The sequence below is a fragment of the Rhinoderma darwinii genome, chromosome 7 (genome assembly GCF_050947455.1).
Source record: "Rhinoderma darwinii isolate aRhiDar2 chromosome 7, aRhiDar2.hap1, whole genome shotgun sequence".
NCBI lineage: Eukaryota > Metazoa > Chordata > Amphibia > Anura > Rhinodermatidae > Rhinoderma > Rhinoderma darwinii.
In genome coordinates this window covers 92174437-92193416 of record NC_134693.1, presented here as the reverse complement: position 1 = coordinate 92193416, position 18980 = coordinate 92174437, and the positions used below count along the sequence as shown (strand labels likewise).

Below are 18980 nucleotides of genomic sequence, written 5' to 3'. Positions count from 1 at the left end.
TGAACTTTTTTTTCTCCAGACGGAGGGGGTGCCCCCTTGTTTTTTGAGGGCGTCTTGCATGGAACAGGATCTACAGAGACATTGCGGACCTATCTACATGGGCACTGTGATGATTTTAGGCGGTTGGGACAAAAAAAACCCTGATAAATTAAATCCATCCTTTTTTTTTAACAGCCATGAAAAACGGAAGGCAAACAGATGACAAACGACCATTAAAAACTGAGAGACAAACTGGAAATGGGTGAAAATTTGGAGACACACTGATGAAAAATGGGCATGAAAAACTGACAGTTGATCAGTTTTTAATGGCCATTTTTTTCACTGTCGTGTGAATGTAGCCTTAGCAAGCATTTATTTCCTTTCCTTTGCTTCCATAGTGCCAACTTTATAAGCACTACACAGAAATTGTCATCATATCAGCAAATGTGACATATAGTGGCAGATTAAGGTGACCAGTGGCCAGTGACGTAACTACTGCTGTAGCAGCCATAGCGGCATGGGCCCCATGCCCGCTATAGCTGCTACAGCGGTAGCGCCGCCACATTCAATAGTATCTGCGTCCTTAGGATGCATATACTATTGAACGCTACAACAGAGCAGGGAGGTATCTCCCCGCTCTGCCATTAAAGGGGTTGTCCCACAAAACACATGTATACCCCTATCCACAGGATAGGGGATACATGTGTGATCGCTGGGGGACACAAGCTGGACAGAGACCACGGAAGTCCAATGCTTCTCATGGAGCACTTCAGGGTACTTTCGGTCCCCCATTCTCCTTATGGCTGGGGGTCCCAGCGTTCGGACCCCCCAGTGATAACAGATGTATCCCCTATCCTGTGAATAGTGGGATACATGTACTTTGTGGGAATATCCCTTTAACTAGGTTACAGGCCGTTTTTTTTTTTTTTGGGGGGGGGGGGGGGTTGGGGCTGTTTGGCGCTATCTACAGGGAGCGGACTGTATGGCGCTATCTACAGTGAGGGGGCTTTATGGCGCTATCTCCAGGGAGGGGGCTGTATGGAGCTATCTACAAGTAGGGGGCTATATGGCTATTTCTACTGGGAGAGGGCTGTATGGCTCTATCTACAGGAGGGGGCTGTATGGCGCTGTCTACAGGAGGGGGGCTGTATGGAGCTATCGACAGGAGGGGGCTGCAGTGGCGTAAGTATAGAGGTTGCCGCAGTCGCAATTGTGACTGGGCTCTGAAGCCAGGGGGGCCCGCGGCCCCCCGCATCACATCATTGGAAAGTTACAATAGTAACTGGGGCCTATGTGATAAACTACACGGGCCCCCGTTATTCTAGTAATAGTACTTCCATTCTTCCTTCCGGAGCGCAGCGGCAGTCCTGACGTCACAGAGCTGTGTGCAGCGCATGACGTCACAAAGCTATGCGCTGCGCACAGCATCCTGACCCTGGATGGAGTCAGGACCTCTGCTGCGGCCGAAGTGGAGGGCAAGATTAATATTATTGTCTGCTAGAGCTGATAGGTCGGGGTCCTGTATCTAAGCCTACCACCTCATAGGCTTAAAAGGGGTTGTCCAGTCCCTGAACATTGATGGCATATCCTCAGGATAGGCCATCAATAGCTGATGGGTCAGGGTCTGACTCGCGGGACCCCTGCCAATCAACTGTTTTGAAGGGGGTGCCAAGCTCGTACGATTCCGATCACTTTCTCACACTGAATCGCTGACACGTCCGTGTCAGCGATTCACAGTGTAAACAAGTGAGGGAAATTAAAGGGAAGCAGCGCTCGTACGAGCTCTGCACCCCCTTCAAAACAGCTGATTGGCGTGGGTCCCGGGAGTCAGACCCCGACCCATCAGCTATTGATGGCCTATCCTGAGGATAGGCCACTAATGTTTAGGGACTGGACAACCCATTTTAAGCCTACGATGTGGTAGGCTTAAATACTGGCCCCTGTAGGCAGTAATCTTATATTGCATAAGATTACTCTCTGCTGGACCCTGTATCTAAGCCTAACTTAGGCTTAGATACAGGGTCCAACAAACAGTATCACACATGCACTTGGGCCCTGTATCTAAGCCTACCATATGCGTTAGGCTGTGTTCACATCAGCGTTGCCCCTCCGTTGAGTTGTTCCATCTGAAGTTTGTCGGGTAACCCCTCAACGGAATGACAAACTGAAACCTCAGCTTCTGTTTCCCTCACCATTGATCTCCATGGTAACGGAAACATTGCTAAAGGTTTCCGTTTGTCACCATTGTGACAGGGTCCCGTTGTTCTTGACACAACCAAGTCGACTGCACTATTGATTCCATCAAAACAACGAAACCCTGTCACAATGGTGACAAACGGAAACCTTTACCAATGTTTCTGTTACCTTTGGTGAGGAAACAGAAGATGAGGTTTCAGTTTACCTTGCCATTGAGGGGTTACCCCACATACCTCAGAAGGAAGGGCAGCGGTGATGTAAACTGGCCCTTACAAATTTTTTGTGTTTGTGTTTTTTTAAAGGTTCGGTCGTTGGACTATGTCGGATTCGAGAACTACTTCGATGATGGCTTTTTTTATTATCAATAAAATGGTTAATGAGGGTTGTGTGGGGGGGGGGTTTATTTAAGTAAAATATTTTTTCTATGTCCTTGTATTTTAACATTTTTTTATTACTATTGCCTTATTAATAGCTGCTGGCTGATTCACAGCGTCCATTACTAAGGCGGGGCTTAGTGTTAGCCAGTGCAGAGGCTAACACTAACCCCTGTTAATACCCTGGTACTCACCTCCACTAGGGGTGCTGGGAAGAGCCGGGTACGATCCAGTACCTGAACATCTGTAGTGATGGTCGGATACTGGGGAGGCAGCATGCTGGTATTATTAGGCTTGGAAAGGCCAAACACTGGCCGTTTCCACCTTGGTAATGCTAGGCTGCTGCTGCTGCTGTGCCATTTAAAAAAAATAATAATAATTGGAAAGATTGATGTGGGGTTCCTCATTTTTATAGCCAGTCAGAAACAACATAGCAGCAGCAGCCTAGCATTACCAGGGTGGGAAGGGCCACTGTTTTTAGACTTTCCCAGCGTACGAATACCAGCCTGCAGCCATGCCCAACCATCACTACAGATTGTCAGGTACTGGATCATACCCGGCTCTTCCCAATACCCCTAGTGGCGGTGGGTATTGGGGTAATAATGAGGGTTAGTGTTAGCCTCTTCATGTCTAACATTAAGTCCCGCCTTAGTAATGGACATTGTCAATCAGCCAGCAGCTATTACTAAGGTGGTAGTAATAAAGTTTAGAAAAATACAAAGACATAGGAAAAATATTTTATTGAAATAAAAATCCCACACACAACCCTCATTAACCATCTTATTGAGAATAAACAAAACACCGTCATCGAAGTAGTCCTCGAATGTGAAAAAAACGCAAACACACAAAAATACTTAGTAACACATAAAAAAGCAAAATAATGATTATTCTTACCTTTCCTGGGTCCAGCGCTGAAGCCGCAATGTCAGCGAGCTGAGTCCTATATCTAATCATATCATGTGTGATAGTCTTCTGCGTAGCTGTGTATCTAAGCCTATCATATGTGATACTGTCTGCTGAGCTACTGTATCTAATCCCAGCATGTGTGATACTGTCTACTGGGCCTTATATCTAATCCTATCATGTGTGATACTGTCTGCTGGGCCTTATAGCTAATCCCATCATGGGTGATACTGTCTGCTGAGCCACTGTATCTAATCCTATCCATAGCTATAGGGTCGTAGTGCTATGGGTATGCTGTCTCATATACACTGAAGGAAATAAGTATTTGATCCCTTGCTGATTTTGTAAGTTTGCCCACTGTCAAATACATGAACAGTCTAGAATTTTTAGGCTAGGCTAATTTTACCAGTGAGAGATAGATTATATAAAAATAAAAAAAACAGAAAATCACATTGTCACAATTATATATATTTATTTGCATTGTGCACAGAGAAATAAGTATTTGATCCCCTACCAACCATTAAGAGTTCAGCCTCCTCCAGACCAGTTACACGCTCCAAATCAACTTGGTGCCTGCATTAAAGACAGCTGTCTTAAATGGTCACCTGTATAAAAGACTCCTGTCCACAGACTCAATTAATCAGTCTGACTCTAACCTCTACAACATGGGCAAGACCAAAGAGCTTTCTAAGGATGTCAGGGACAAGATCATAGACCTGCACAAGGCTGGAATGGGCTACAAAACCATAAGTAAGACGCTGGGTGAGAAGGAGACAACTGTTGGTACAATAGTAAGAAAATGGAAGACATACAAAATGACTGTCAATCGACATCGATCTGGGGCTCCATGCAAAATCTCACCTCGTGGGGTATCCTTGATCCTGAGGAAGGTGAAAGCTCAGCCGAAAACTACACGGGGGGAACTTGTTTATGATCTCAAGGCAGCTGGGACCACACTCACCAAGAAAACCATTGGTAACACATTACGCCGTAATGGATTAAAATCCTGCAGTGCCCGCAAGGTCCCCCTGCTCAAGAAGGCACATGTACAGTCCCGTCTGAAGTTTGCAAATGAACATCTGGATGATTCTGAGAGTGATTGGGAGAAGGAGCTGTGGTCAGATGAGACTAAAATTGAGCTCTTTGGCATTAACTCAACTCGCCGTGTTTGGAGGAAGAGAAATGCTGCCTATGACCCAAAGAACACCGTCCCCACTGTCAAGCATGGAGGTGGAAACATTATGTTTTGGGGGTGTTTCTCTGCTAAGGGCACAGGACTACTTCACCGCATTAATGGGAGAATGGATGGAACCATGTACCGTCAAATCCTGAGTGACAACCTCCTTCCCTCCATCAGGGCATTAAAAATGGCTCGTGGCTGGGTCTTCCAGCACGACAATGACGCGAAACATACAGCCAAGGCATCAAAGGAGTGGCTCAAAAAGAAGCACATTAAGGTCATGGAGTGGCCTAGCCAGTCTCCAGACCTTAATCCCATCGAAAACTTATGGAGGGAGCTGAAGATCCGAGTTGCCAAGCGACAGCCTCAAAATCTTAATGATTTACAGATGATCTGCAAAGAGGAGTGGGCCAAAATTCCATCTAACATGTGTGCAAACCTCATCATCAACTACAAAAAACATCTGACTGCTGTGCTTGCCAACAAGGGTTTTGCCACTAAGTATTAAGTCTTGATTGCCAAAGGGATCAAATACTTATTTCTCTGTGCACAATGCAAATAAATATATATAATTGTGACAATGTGATTTTCTGTTTTTTCTTTTATATAATCTATCTCTCACTGGTAAAATTAACCTAGCCTAAAAATTCTAGACTGTTCATGTCTTTGATAGTGAGCAAACTCACAAAATCAGTAAGGGATCAAATACTTATTTCCTTCACTGTATATACACACACACACATATACATACACGCACACACATTTTTTTGGGGTGTATATGTATTGGGGCTATTTCTCCTGATGTTTCAAGACCTTAGTGACGCCCCTGGCTGCTAGTGCTGCATCGTTGGGTCACGTAGGAGACCCAGCGATGCAGCTGAAAGCTGCAGGCTGTCGGCCATGATAAGTTTGGGGAGGGGGGCCCAAGAAGAATCTTTGCATCGGGGCCCATGGGCCTTTAGCTACGCCCCTGGGGGGGCTGTATGCCGCTATCTACCAGGGAGCTGTATGACACTATCTACAGGGGGGCTGTATAGCCCAATCTACAGGGCGTCACTATCTACAAGGGGGCGCTGTGTGGCAGAATCTACAGGGGGCATTATCTACAAGTTTTCTATGGGGCAAGTCTTTCCTAGTTACGCCCCCGGCCCATCCCACCTTTGATACTCAGTCCCTACCTCACCGCCTTTGGCAACCACGTATGTATAGGAGAGGTGGCTATGCAAGCATGCACGCACGCACATACGCACGCACGCGGCCTTGCCACTGAAGTCTATTACTATAGCCATTACTATATTTACCTGTTTCCACAACAGCATCCAGCAGTGCAGGTCACCATAGCTGACAATAGTCCCAAATTTGCTGGGACTGTCACAAATTTTCAGAGACAGTCTCGGAAAATTACTGTCCCGGGACGTGTCCCAGTAACTGCCACAGGGAAATGCTTTGGCCGGGGATTCCGCTGCAGGAGGAGCCCCTGACTTCACTTTCTTTATAAGGACCGATAGTGGTGGACCGATTCTCGAAGATGGCTCATTTTGTTCTGCTGACCGGCCTACCTTCTGCTACTCGACTGACCAACCTCTTCATCCAACACATCTTCCGCCTGCATGGCTTACCTCTGTGTATCGTGTCTGATCGGAGGGTTCAGTTCACCTCAAAGTTCCGGAGAGCCCTCTGTAAACTCCTCAAGGTAAAGTTGGACTTTTACTCAGTCTACCATCTCCAGTACAATGGTCAAGTCGAGAGGATCAATCAGATCATGGAAAACTACCTATGACACTTAATCTCCAGGCAGCATGATGACTGGGCGCAGCTTCTTCCTTGGACCGAGTTCTCTTATAATGGGCAGTCGACCGCATGAAACGTAAGGCAGACACATGGAGAAGAGAGCCTCCCCAGTTTCTTCCGGGTGCCAAGGTCTGGCTGTCCTCTAGGAATATCTGGCTGAGGGTGCCGTCATACAAGTTTGCTCCAAGGTTCCTCGGACCCTTCGAGATCTTGCAACAGATCAACCCTGTTTCCTACAAGCTTCGGCTGCCTCCTACCCTCAACTCCTTCCATGTCTCCCTCCTGAAGCCTGTGGTCCTGAACCGCTACACCAATACTCCTAGTCCTGCAGTTGCCCCCAGCGGTTCATAAGATACATTCGAGGTTAAGGAGATCCTGGACACCAAGAAAGTAGGAGGAAAAACTTTTTATTTGGTGGATTGGAGGAGGGTTGGTCCAAAAGAGAGGTCCTGGGAGCCAGAGGAGAACTTTAATGCTCCTACCCTCGTGAAGAGGATTCTCTCTCACTCTGGTCCCAAGAGGAGGGGGCGTAAGAGGGGGGATACTGTGACACCCATGGCTCCGGACTGTCGGGATTACTCAACCCCCGACGGCCGCAGCCATGGATCAGTGAGCGCTGGCCCGCATCTCCTCCTCGGAAGACAACAGTGCTCACTCCCACTTCACTCTGCTGTGTCCCGTAGGGTGCGCGCGCACGCTCGTGCATCGGCCTTAAAGGGCCAGCGCGTGCACCTGAATAGTATGTCAAATTAACCCATGATCATGCTGGACTATAAGAAGGGCCCTGCCTCTTCGTTGTTGCGTTTACCCGTGTTAGTCTTTGCAAATGGTCCCTTAGTGTTTTCAAGTTCCCAGTGTTCCCATACCGGCTCTGTGTCTCCTGTATCCCGTGCTACCTTGTTCCTGTGCCATTAAGAGTTGGAGTCATGTTGTGCCTGCAGTGTTACACTTCGCCTGGTGTCTGCCTGCTGCCAAGTTCCCATCCGAGCCTAACCATCCCTACTGTCTTAATTACCACAGGAACCCTTTTTCGAACTATAGACATTTACTTGCTATCCTGTTGGCCAGCTGCTATCCTGCTACGGCGGTACAGCCCAGTGGGTCCACACACCCATCGTGACAGTTATCCTGCTCCCAGTGTTCCCGTATCCTACTACCTGTATCCCGTAACTGTGCTTGTTCCTGAGCTGTATCTTGTGCTGGAGTCGTGTTGTCATCTGCCACGTTCCGTGTCATCTACAACATCGGAAGCATGTACGCCAAGTCATTGTCACGAAGGGTCTTGGCGGTAAGGCAGCTGGCCAACAGGGAGCAGGTGAGGGTCTATAGTTCTATAGGTACCTGTGGCAGCTCAGACAGCAGCAGGGCAGGCTTGGCTGGGACTTAGGTAGCAGGCAAATGTCAGGCGAGGTGAAGCAGGTCAGACATGGATGCAGCACGGCACGACTTTGGCACAGCTCAGTGCTAGACCAGGAAGGGATGGATTGCTAGGAACAGGAACTGGAAACACGTATAGGTACAGGGACAGGAACTGGAACAGGAAACATACCAGGAGGCCATCACATAGACCAACTATAGGGAACACAACAACGCTCAGGCATAGAACTAGGGGGCTGGAACCCTCTTATAGTCCAGGGTACTCATGGATCAAAGTTCGTCCATGAGGTCCGGTGCGCGCGCTGCCCCTTTATGAGCACGCTACGGGATACGGCAGAGGTGGGTGGACGCGAGCGCTGGCGTCTCCTGAGGGCCAGCGCTTGCCGACTCGTGGCTGCGGCTGTCAGGGGGAGGTTGGAGCTGACAGCCCGCAGCCACGGTCATTACAGTCATGTTGCGGCTAAGGGGGAATAAATTATATGCAAAACTGGAGAAGTGCGTATTTGAAAAGAGGTCCTTGCCCTTCTTGGGTTATATTGTCTCCGATTATGGTCTTCAAATGGACCCGGAGAAGGTGAAGGCCATTTTGGAGTGGCCATGTCCTCAGGGTCTCCGAGCTATACAAAGATTTATTGGATTCTCTCATTTCTATCACCAGTTCATTACAAATTTCTCGTCCCTTACTGCTCCCATCTCAGCTGTCACCAGAAAGGGAGTGAACTCTAAGGACTGGACCTCTGAAGCAGACCTCCAACCCCAAGAACGCCTTCACGTCTTCTATTCTTCATCATCCTGATGTTATTCAGCAGTTTTCCGTGGAGGTTGATGACTTTTCCATTTGTGCTGGAGCGCTCTTGTTTCAAACAAATTCTAAGGGTAAGGCAGTATCTTGCGGATTCTTCTTCAATTTCTTCTCTCCTGCTGAGTGCAACTACTCTATTGGGGATCGAGATTTGCTCGCTGTCAAGCTGGCCTTGGAAGAATGGAGACACCTGCTTGAGGGGTCTGCCCACCACATCATCAGCTACACCGGCCACAAAAATCTTACATATCTGCAATCTGCACAGAGACTAAATCCTCGTCAAGCTAGGTGGTCGCTGTTCTTCACCAGGTTTCATTTTCTTCTTCATTTCCGGCCTGCGGACAAAAACATTAAGGCCAATGCCTTGTCTTGATTATTTGAGACTAACGACTCAGAAGAGAAACCTCAACATATTATTGATCGTTCTAGGATTATTGCCCTCTGCAGATCAAGGACATTCCTCCTGGAAAGATCTTTGTCCGTCCTGCTGACAGGAAAATAATTATTCGCTGGGGGCATAATAAGAAACTGGCCAGGCATCGAAAGACTCTGGACTTTATTGCTCGTCATTACTGGTGGCCCTCACTACCTAGGGATGTCTTGGACTTTGTTTCCTCCTGTGCTAACTGTGCTCTAAACAAGTCCCCTCATTATAAACCTGCTGGTCTGCTCCAGCCTCTGCCGGTGCCTGATGCTCTCTGGCAACACATTGCTATGCACTTTATTACTGACCTTCCCTCTTCTGATGGATGTACTAAAATCTGGGTGGTGGTGGATCGATTCTCCAAAATGGCACATTTTATTCCTTTAATGGGCCTCTCCTCAGCTCTTTGTCTGGCAGATCTGTTCGTCCAACACATCTTTCGACTACCTCTTCATATTGTTTCTGACCGGGGTGTACAGTTAACGTCTAAATTCTGGAGACCCCTGTGTAATCTTTTAGATGTGAAGCTAGATTTCTATTCAGTCTATTACCCACAGTCTAACAGTCAAGTGGAGAGGATCAAACAGATACTAGAGAATTATCTCTGTCATTATGTCTCTGTCCAACATGACAATTGGGTACAGCTCCTGCCTTGGGCGGAATTCCCATGCAATAACCATACTAGCGAATGTACTGCTTACTCTCCGTTCCATATTGTATACAGTAAGCACCCAAAAGGTCCTCTTTTTGTACCAACTATGTCTCAAGTGCCTGTAGCCAATTCTTCATTCAGGTCGTTTCTTCACATCTGGCAGCAAACCAAGTATGCAATTCTTCAGGCAGTAAATCGCATGAAAACATATGCCAAAGAAGGATTCCGCCTCAGATTATCCCCAGAGTCAAGGTCTGGCTTCCCTCTAAGAATATTTGTCTGAAGATCCCTTCCCACAAGTTCGCTCCCACGTTCCTCGGTCTCTTCGAGGTGTTACAACAGATCAACCCAGTGTCCTGTAAACTCGGACTGTCTCCTACTCTCAGAATCCCCAATTCGTTCCTAAAGCCTGTGGTCCTGAACCGCTACAGTAAATCTCCTAGTTTTGCAATTGCTCCCAGCGGTTCTTCTGATGTCTTTGAGGTGGAGGAGATCCTAGACTACAAGAGAGTAGGAGGAAAGACTTTCTATCTGGTGAACTGGAAAGGGTTTGGTCCTGGGAGCCAGCAGAGAACATCAATGCCCCAACTCTTCTCAAAAGATTCCTCCTACTCTCTGGACCTAAAAAGAGGGGACGTAAGGGTGGGGATACTGTTGTGTCCGCGGTCGTTCACTTACCTGCAGCTGCGACCGCTGGATACTAAGAGCTTGTTGGCGTCACCCTCCCAGGAGACGCCAACTCACATGGTTGCACTCTCCTATCTCTGGGGTGTGCACACGCTCATCCCCAGTCTTAAAGGACCAGCACGCGCACCAACTAAATGTTCCCTAACCCTATCCCCTTACTCCCTGGACTATATAAAGGGTTCAGCCCTTCCACTCCTTGCCTGAGCGTTGTTGTTTTTCCCATGTTAGTCTTGCAAATGGTCCCTTAGTTGTTATCCTGCTCCCAGTGTTCCCGTATCCTACTACCTGTATCCTGTATCCAGTAACTGTGCTTGTTCCTGAGCTGTATCTTGTGTTGGAGTCGTGTTGTCATCTGCCACGTTTCGTGTCATCTGCCATGTCTGGTATCATCTGTCACTTCTGGTGTCATCTGCCACACCAAGCATCACATGTGCCACGTGTCTGCTAATCTGAGCATCTGCCTGAACATCCAACGCGGTTTCCACGTCAAAATCAGCGTAAAAAAAACCTCTGTGTAATCTGGGCCTTAGAGAGACATAAGGGTGATTTATGATGAGATATTGGAAATCAGGGTGAACATATACTGTTCGTTTACAGGGGCCCCTCAGCTTTCTGAGTATTATGGCCCCCTATAAGATTGCCTGTCAGAATTACACTGACTGACAATAATGCTTTGGTATACTAAGTATACCAAAGCATTATAGCAGCGATCTAAAGATCGCATAGTAAAGTCCCCTAGTGGGACTAAAAAAATAAGTAAGTAATGTGAAATATAAAATTATTAATACAAATTATAGTAAAAGAAAAAACAAAAACATTTTTTTTCCATAAAAAGTGGTTTTATTTAGTAAAAGTGCACATATATGGTATCACAGCGACCGTAATGACTCAAACAATAAAGTTAATATGTAATTTAAACCGCAAGGTGAACACCATAAAAAAACCGCAAAAAACAATGGCGTAATTACTATTTTTTTCATTGCCCCCCAAAAAAGTCATAATAAAAGTTAATCAATAAGTCCCATGTACCCTAAAACAGTACCAATCAAAACTACGTCTCGTCCAGCAAAAAAAACAAGCGCAAAAATCACTACATTGATAGAAAAATAAAAAAATTACGGCTCTTGGAAAGCAACGATGCAATATCAAATAATTTTATTTCAAAAGAGTTTTTATTGTGCAAAAGTCGTAAAACATGAAAAAACCTATACATGTGTGACATCGTCGTAATCGTACCGTCCCATAGAATAAAGGTAATGTGTTATTTACGCTGCACAGTAAACAGCGTCAATTTAAAACGCATAGAACAAACGCAGAATGTCAGTGTTTTTTCTGTTCCCCAGAAAAAAAGTTAATAAAAGTCGATCAAAATTTATATGTACCCCAAAATGGTGCCATTAAAAAGTACAACTAATCCCGCAAAAAACAAGTCCTCATACAGCTATGTCGACAGAAAAATAAAAAAAGTTATAGCTCTTTGAATGCGACTATAGAAAAACGAAAAAAAAAAATAAAAAAAAAAATTGCTTGGTCATTAGGGCCTAAAATAGGCTGGTCACTAAGGGGTTAAGAGGCGTTCGCCTCTTAATAAATGTGTTGTATCTTACTCCAACTTTCTTTCTTTTAAGACTGGTGTATGAAAAGACAGTCTTACTTAATTTCCTCCCCCAGAATGTGTAGGGACACACCCTATTGAGAAGGGAAATGGTGACACACAGTTGTTAATTTCTAGGAGTAATAACAGAAGATCAGCACAACACAGAGTTACAAGAAAAGATGATCCAGAAATGCGGAATACTAAAAGTAAATACTAAAATAGACATGTCAGGAAAGGTGACAGATCCTCTTTAATAAACATCTCTTAAATAATGCATTTTTAGGGTTACTACATTCTTTCCACATTTTGGATATGTGAAACACTTATAGGCTGTGTGCACCATGGCAATCCCATAATAGGACCATCCAATATACCCACTTAGCCCGTCCTAGCCACTGTGCCCTCATAACTGAACCAACCACAGTGCCCTCATAACTGAGCCAGCAATGGTGCCCGCATTAAATAGCCAGACCAATCCGGCCAAGGAGCCTCCCACAACATAGCCAGTTAAGGTTTGTGGGACACAAAGAAAGACGTAAAGACCATTGCCAGAAACATTTGACAGTGATTATTTCCCGAGACGGCAGAATCGAATATGCCTAAACCTTCTCTGCCCCTATAGCAGACATCAAGGGACAGTCAGGCGGCCACCATACACATTAAATTGCTAAGGCTTTATTCACATTTTCACGGATCACTTATAGACTTGGGTCTATTGAGGGATCCGGGAAACCGGGCAAAAATAGGAAATGTCCTATTTTTCCCGGGCCATTCACACGGTCCGTTAAAAAAACGGCCATGTAAAAAGCCCCATAGAGATGCATCGATTTTATGCCACCCGTCACGTGAATAAGGCCTAATAGATACACCTTTGTCTTGTATGTCCATCTTTAGCCTGGCTGTCTGAGGTAATGCATTCCAGAGTACAGATGCAGCACAGGAGAATTCTTGAAGAAGTAGTTTGTAACTCATGTAGGGCTAGGGAGGGAAGTGCATATACATCTTCGCACATGTGGTTACAAACAGGTGCTTTGGTAGTATGTGTCTGTACTTTCCAAAATAGTAAGAAAAAATTATGCAGACTAAACACCTCACACTTGTCCCAAGGAGATAACAGCCTAAAGGCAAATTTACATGAGCGTGTGCGTTTTGCGCACGCAAAAAATGCGTGTTTTGCGTGCGCAAAAGGCACTTAACAGCTCCGTGTGTCATGATCATATGGTGCGCGGTTGCGTGCTTTTCGCGCAGCCGCCATCATTATGACACTCTGGATGTTTGTAAACAGAAAAGCACGTGGTGCTTTTCTGTTTGCAATCATAGTTTGCCTGCTGTTGCGCAAATCACGCACGTCCCACAGAGGTGCCTCCGTGTGGCATGTGTGATTTTCACGCAGCCATTGACTTCAAAGACGCAGAAATATAGGACCTGTCATGAGTTTTACGCAGCAGACTCACGCTGCGCAAAAATCACTGACAGTCTGCACTGCCCCATAAACTAGCATAGGTCTGTGCGAAGCGCGTGAAAATCACGCGCGTTTCACGGATGTATTACACGTTCGTGTAAATCCGCCCTAACAATACTAGATGACATACGATCCATCTATCTTGCAGCAAGCATGACAACTAAACTACATTAACTCACTTTTACTTTCTACTAGGGGAACAAATCCATTCGCAACAGTTAAGCTTCGACCTGTTCAAACCAATGATCGATCTGCTCCTATTATTCGATGAGACAAGATCATGTGATTGATGCCACCATTTACCGGATCAATGAATAAAGCTCCTTTTAATCAAGAATAGCCATCTGGACACTGAAACATATACCTACGTCCAGTTTGTATTCATCGGTTGGAAACAGATATTTCACATTCTGTACATTTATGCTCCAGGGATTGTAAATTTCTTGCATTAGATCTTAATATGATTTCTTGTGAATGATGACCTCTTCTTGTTGCTTCTGTAAAAACATCCATTTTGTGGTGTTTGCAGAAATTAAATAGATTTAGTGACTTGTACTGTAATTATATACTGGAAAGTGATCATGTCATAATACTTATTAAACAATGTAAATAAAACAGATCAATACATTAGAAAATGATGCGTGCCACCTGCATTGCTTGCCTAATACTCAGGATGTTATTGCTGTTCCTTTAGGACTTTAAATAAATCCATAATTGTGTTTAATAGTGCGAGAGCCTAAAGAGATCACACTTTTTAATGTACTCTATGGTAAAATATTGGTGCTTCTAATGACTATCGAGGACCAGAGAAAAGGCAGAGAAAGAATTAAAATGTAAACATTTTGTTATATTGCCATCTAGTGGATGATGAAATTATTGTAGTTTTAGGGGTTTTGTGAACATAAACATTTATCACCTGTCCACAGGATGCTAGATCAATGCGGGTCTAATCCCTGGAAACCCTTTTCCCTGTGCATTGTAAAATGGCTGGGGAGAGGAAGAAAAGAGAGAAGCGTAGTCCGCCCATACCGCATCATTAGAGTGCATTACAGTCCAGTTTTAGGTAGGCTTTGCAGTGAAAAGCTAAAAAGTTTTCCCACTGAAGACATTAATGGCATGACATTCATATAGATAGATCTTGCCTTAAAGGGGTATTCCCAAAATCATAAATTATCACCTATCCACAGGATAGGTTATAATTTTCTGATCCTTGGGGGCCCCACTGATTGTGAAAACAGGGTTCCTATATGCCCACATCCCCTTCACTGCAATCTCCGCAGTGAGGAGAAGCTTGAATGCTGAACTCGCCTTTCTGTCATTCCCATAGGCTTTAAATAGAGTGACAGCGCACATGCTTGATCGCTGCTCCATTTAATGTCCTCCTCAATGCAGGGAAAGATTGATGCAGTGAGGAGGATCTGGGGGTTTGGGACACCCTTTTTTAAGATCAGTGGGGGTACCAGCTGTGGGACCCACAGCGATCAGAAAATGATTACCTATCCTGTAGATAGGTGATAATTTATGATCTTGGGAATACCCCTTTAAAAGTCAGTGGAGGTCCAACTGCTGCCACCTATCTAGAAATCAGTTTCCTGCCAAGTATGGACACTGTATCAGAACCCTGTTTGCTTTGTTGAAATGACAAAAATAAAATAAAAAAGAGTGAAAATTTAGCTGCTAGAAGTAACAAATATTGGGGATGATGGTGCTGCCTGCACAGAAGATGATTCTTACAGGGTAGACACATCGGGAACCATGACCTAAAGAGGTTGTATAAGGTTAGAAAAACATGGTAATACTTTCTTCTACAAGCAGTCCCACTCTTGTTCATTCAATTTAGGTCCCATGCACATGACCATATTTTTTCCCTCCTGTAAATACGGGTCCTTTTTCACATGTTTTTAACCCGTATTTAACCCATATTAACGGACCCGTGCCCGTAAATATGGGTCCGTTGTCATCTGTGTTCCACCCGTATTTACGGACCTATAAAAAAAGGGGGGTTGCAAATGTTGTCACAATCATGGCCAAACCCCTTAAAAGGGTCACATGATCGCTCAGACGCCATTTTCTCTGCTTCTCTTTATTCAAAAATTTTAATCCCCTGACGTCGCCTAGCAACGCTCCCGTGATTACGGGAGCCCCATAAACTTCTATGGGCCTGCCTGTGCCGTAATTACGGCCTGAAATAGGACATGTTCTATATTTTTCAACGGCGTTTTTACGGTCGTGTGCATGCGGCCTTAGTGTTGCATCATGAGCCTCATTACTTTCAATTGAGCGGAGCTGCAATACCTCACACAGCACATGGACATGAATGGTGCCGTTCCAGGAAGCCATGTTTTTCTAACCTTATACAACCCCTTTATATTGTCTGTGATTAGAAAAAAGGTCTATATTTGCACCACTTTTGTTCAAGGACAACTCAGCCTAGTCAACTTGAATGGGGATGAGCTACAGTACCAGACACATCCCATTGACTAGAGTTTTGTTCTTTCTTGAAATAAAAAAAAGCAGACCCATTTTTCTACCCTCAGTAGACCCCATTATAAGTTTGCTGCTTGCGAGTCATTGAGAGGAAGTTATAGTGGACCATGATTGGTAGGGATGGCGGGATGGTGGCCCTAAACAATGGAAAATATGGGTCAATTACTTATTTTTCCTAAACTATAGTCTGGGCCTGGTCACTTTTCACCAAAAGTGAGGGTATAGTTTGTATTTTTATTATTATTATTATTATTATTATTAATAAACTCTCTGCCATGGCAATTATTATGGTGAATTAGCTGAAAGAGTTCATAAGTGGCCTGGATGCCATTCTTGAGTGTAATAATATTACAAGTTAGGCTTCGTTCACATCTGCGTTGATTTCAATGGTGGTGAATCTGTTGTATAAGAGTTTCATTGTTTTGATGGAATGAATAGCGTAGTCGACTACGGTATTGATTCCGTCAAAACAACGGAACTCTTGGGCCCTGTTTTTTTGCAGGCGGAAAATTCTGGCTGGAAAAATCAGCTCCGGTTTTTTTTAAGTGGCTGTGCACCACAGGCGTTTTAAGAACCGTTTTTTGACTTTTTTTTCACCTATTTCTTCAACAGTTAAAGGAAAAAAACGCAAGCGTTTTTGACATAAAACGCGGCAAAAAACGCTTCTGCCTTTCGCTGCATTTTTTCCATCTCCTATTGATTTCAATGGAGTTTTTGAGGCGGAAAATGCCTCAAGATAGGGCATGTCGCTTCCCATTCATGGGAAAAAACGCCTCCACCTACCATTGAAAACAATGGCAGTTTCCGCAGAAAAAAACTTTTTTTAAAAAACTCTGCGTGAACAGGGCCTTACATAGCGGTGACAAACGGTAACCATTTGCAAAGATCCGTCACCATTGAAATCAATGGTGATGTAAACGGAAAACTATGGTTTGCGTTTGTTCAGTTTGGGTTCTGTTCAAGGGTTCCTTTGACGGAAAGCTCAGACGGAACCCACGAACGGAGCCCCGACGCAGATGTGAACGAAGCCTTAGGGTATGTTCACACGTAGAGTCAAAAAAGTCTGAAAATACGGAGCTGTTTTCAAGGGAAAACAGTTACTGATTTTCAGACGTTTATTGAGCAACTCGCGTTTTCGCTGCGTTTTCGCAGCGTTTTTTACGGCCGTTTTTGGAGCTGTTTTCATTGGAGTCTATGAGAAAACGGCTCCAAAAACGTCCCAAGAAGTGTCCTGCACTTCTTTTAACCCCTTCCCGACATTTGTCGTAAGTATACGTCATGGAAAGCCAGTGCTTCCCGCAAAATGTCGTATACTTACGACAAATGTTTGGCACCGGCTCAGAAGCTGAGCCGGTGCCATCATCGTCGGATCTCAGCTGTATCTTACAGCTGACATCCGACTGTAACGGCGGGGACCGAAATTAGCTTCGATCCTCGCCGTTAACCCCTTAAGTGCAGCGCTCAAACGCGAGTGCTGCACTTAAGGTGTTTGCAGCTCATCGGAACCCCAGCAATGAAATTGCCGGGGTTCTGGTGGCTGCAATGGCAACCGGAGGCCTAATACTGGCCTCCCGGTCTGCCTAGTACCGAAGCCGGTCAAGATCCGCCCGGCGGCGGAGCCTGATCGGCTTCCGTAACTGCCGGCAAGATGGCGCCGGGTCAGGAGCTGATCAGGCGTCATCAGCGGTGGAAGTCAGCTGTATGTTACAGCTGACATTCACCTGTAACGGCAGGAACCGGAGCTAGCTCCGATCCCTGCCATTAACCCCTTCGATGCAGCAATTGAAAGCGATTGCTGCATCGTAGCGGTTACTAGCAGATCGCCAGCCCTGACAGGCAATCAGGACTAGCGACTGCTGTTATGGCAACAGGAGACACAATGGCCTCCTGCTCTGCCATTACGGAAGCCGATTTAGGCCCCGCCGGGAGGCGAAGCCTAATCGGCTTGCTGTCAGTGAATGACTGACAGATCTAATACATTGCCCTACGTAGGTAGTGCAATGTATTAGAAAAAAACAAATCTGACCGTTGGACCTTCAAGTCTCCTAGTGGGACTTGAGAAAAAGTGTAAAAAAAGTATAAAAAAGTGTAAAAAAAAAGTGCAAAAAATAAAAGTTTGAAAACAATAAAAGTTTCAAGTAATCAAATAAAACGCAATCCCCTTTTACTCTTATCAAGTCCTTTATTATTGAAAAATAATAATAAACCATACGTATTTGGTATCGCCACGGCCGTAACGACCTGAGGTATCAAAATATTATATTATTTATTGCATGCGGTGAACAGCGTAAAACAAAAAACTTAAAAAATGTTACCAGAGTTTCTGCTTTTTGGTCACTTTGCCCTACAAATATTGGAATAAAAAGTGATCAAAAAGTCGCACGTATCCAAAAATGGTACCTATAAAAACTATAGCTCGTCCCGCAAAAAACAAGCCCTCATACAGCTCCATCGACAAAAAAAATAAAAAGTTATGGTTCTCACAACTTGAAAAAATACATTCTTTTTACAATTTTATTGTGCAAAAAGTTGTAAAACATAAAAAAGTGCTATAAAATAGGTATCGCCGGAATCGTACGGACCCGCAGAATAAAGTTAACATGTAATTTATAACGCATGGTGAACGCTGTATAAAAAAAAACGAAAAAAGCTGTGCCAGAATTGCTGGTTTTTTGTTTACCTGGCATCCCAAAAAATAGGATAAAAGGTGATCAAAAAGTTGCATGTACCCAAAAACGGTACCAATAATAACTACAGCTCGTCCCACAACAACCAGCCCTCATACCACTATGTCTATGAAAAAATAAAATTAGTTATGGCTCCAATAAGTCAGGAAATAAAAAAATATGCAGTTGTGCCCGAGGGGAACATTTCTTCTGTTTCAAGAGGCGATTTATCAAGGACCTAAAATTAGGGAACCAGGAAGGGGAGAGCCCAAACATATCCGCTGGAAGCGACGGTGCCCGTATTATACCAGGACAACACTTTCCAAGCAAAATTCCCCAAACTACAAAGGTGCGAAGTGCGGACCAAAAGGGGGATAAGAAATGACACCATTTATCAGTGCGA

At 44.8% G+C, this 18980-nt stretch overlaps 1 protein-coding gene across 1 annotated transcript in view; it reads left to right on the top strand.

The window, feature by feature from the left end:
* Positions 1-14153, top strand: part of BAIAP2L2 (BAR/IMD domain containing adaptor protein 2 like 2) — a 191175-nt gene extending 177022 nt beyond the window's left edge. The window contains exon 14 of the mRNA XM_075833680.1: positions 13620-14153. Coding sequence (XP_075689795.1) covers positions 13620-13695 — 76 coding nt within the window. The 3' untranslated portion in view covers positions 13696-14153. The remainder of the gene's footprint in view (positions 1-13619) is intronic.
* The last annotated feature ends 4827 nt before the right edge of the window (positions 14154-18980 follow it).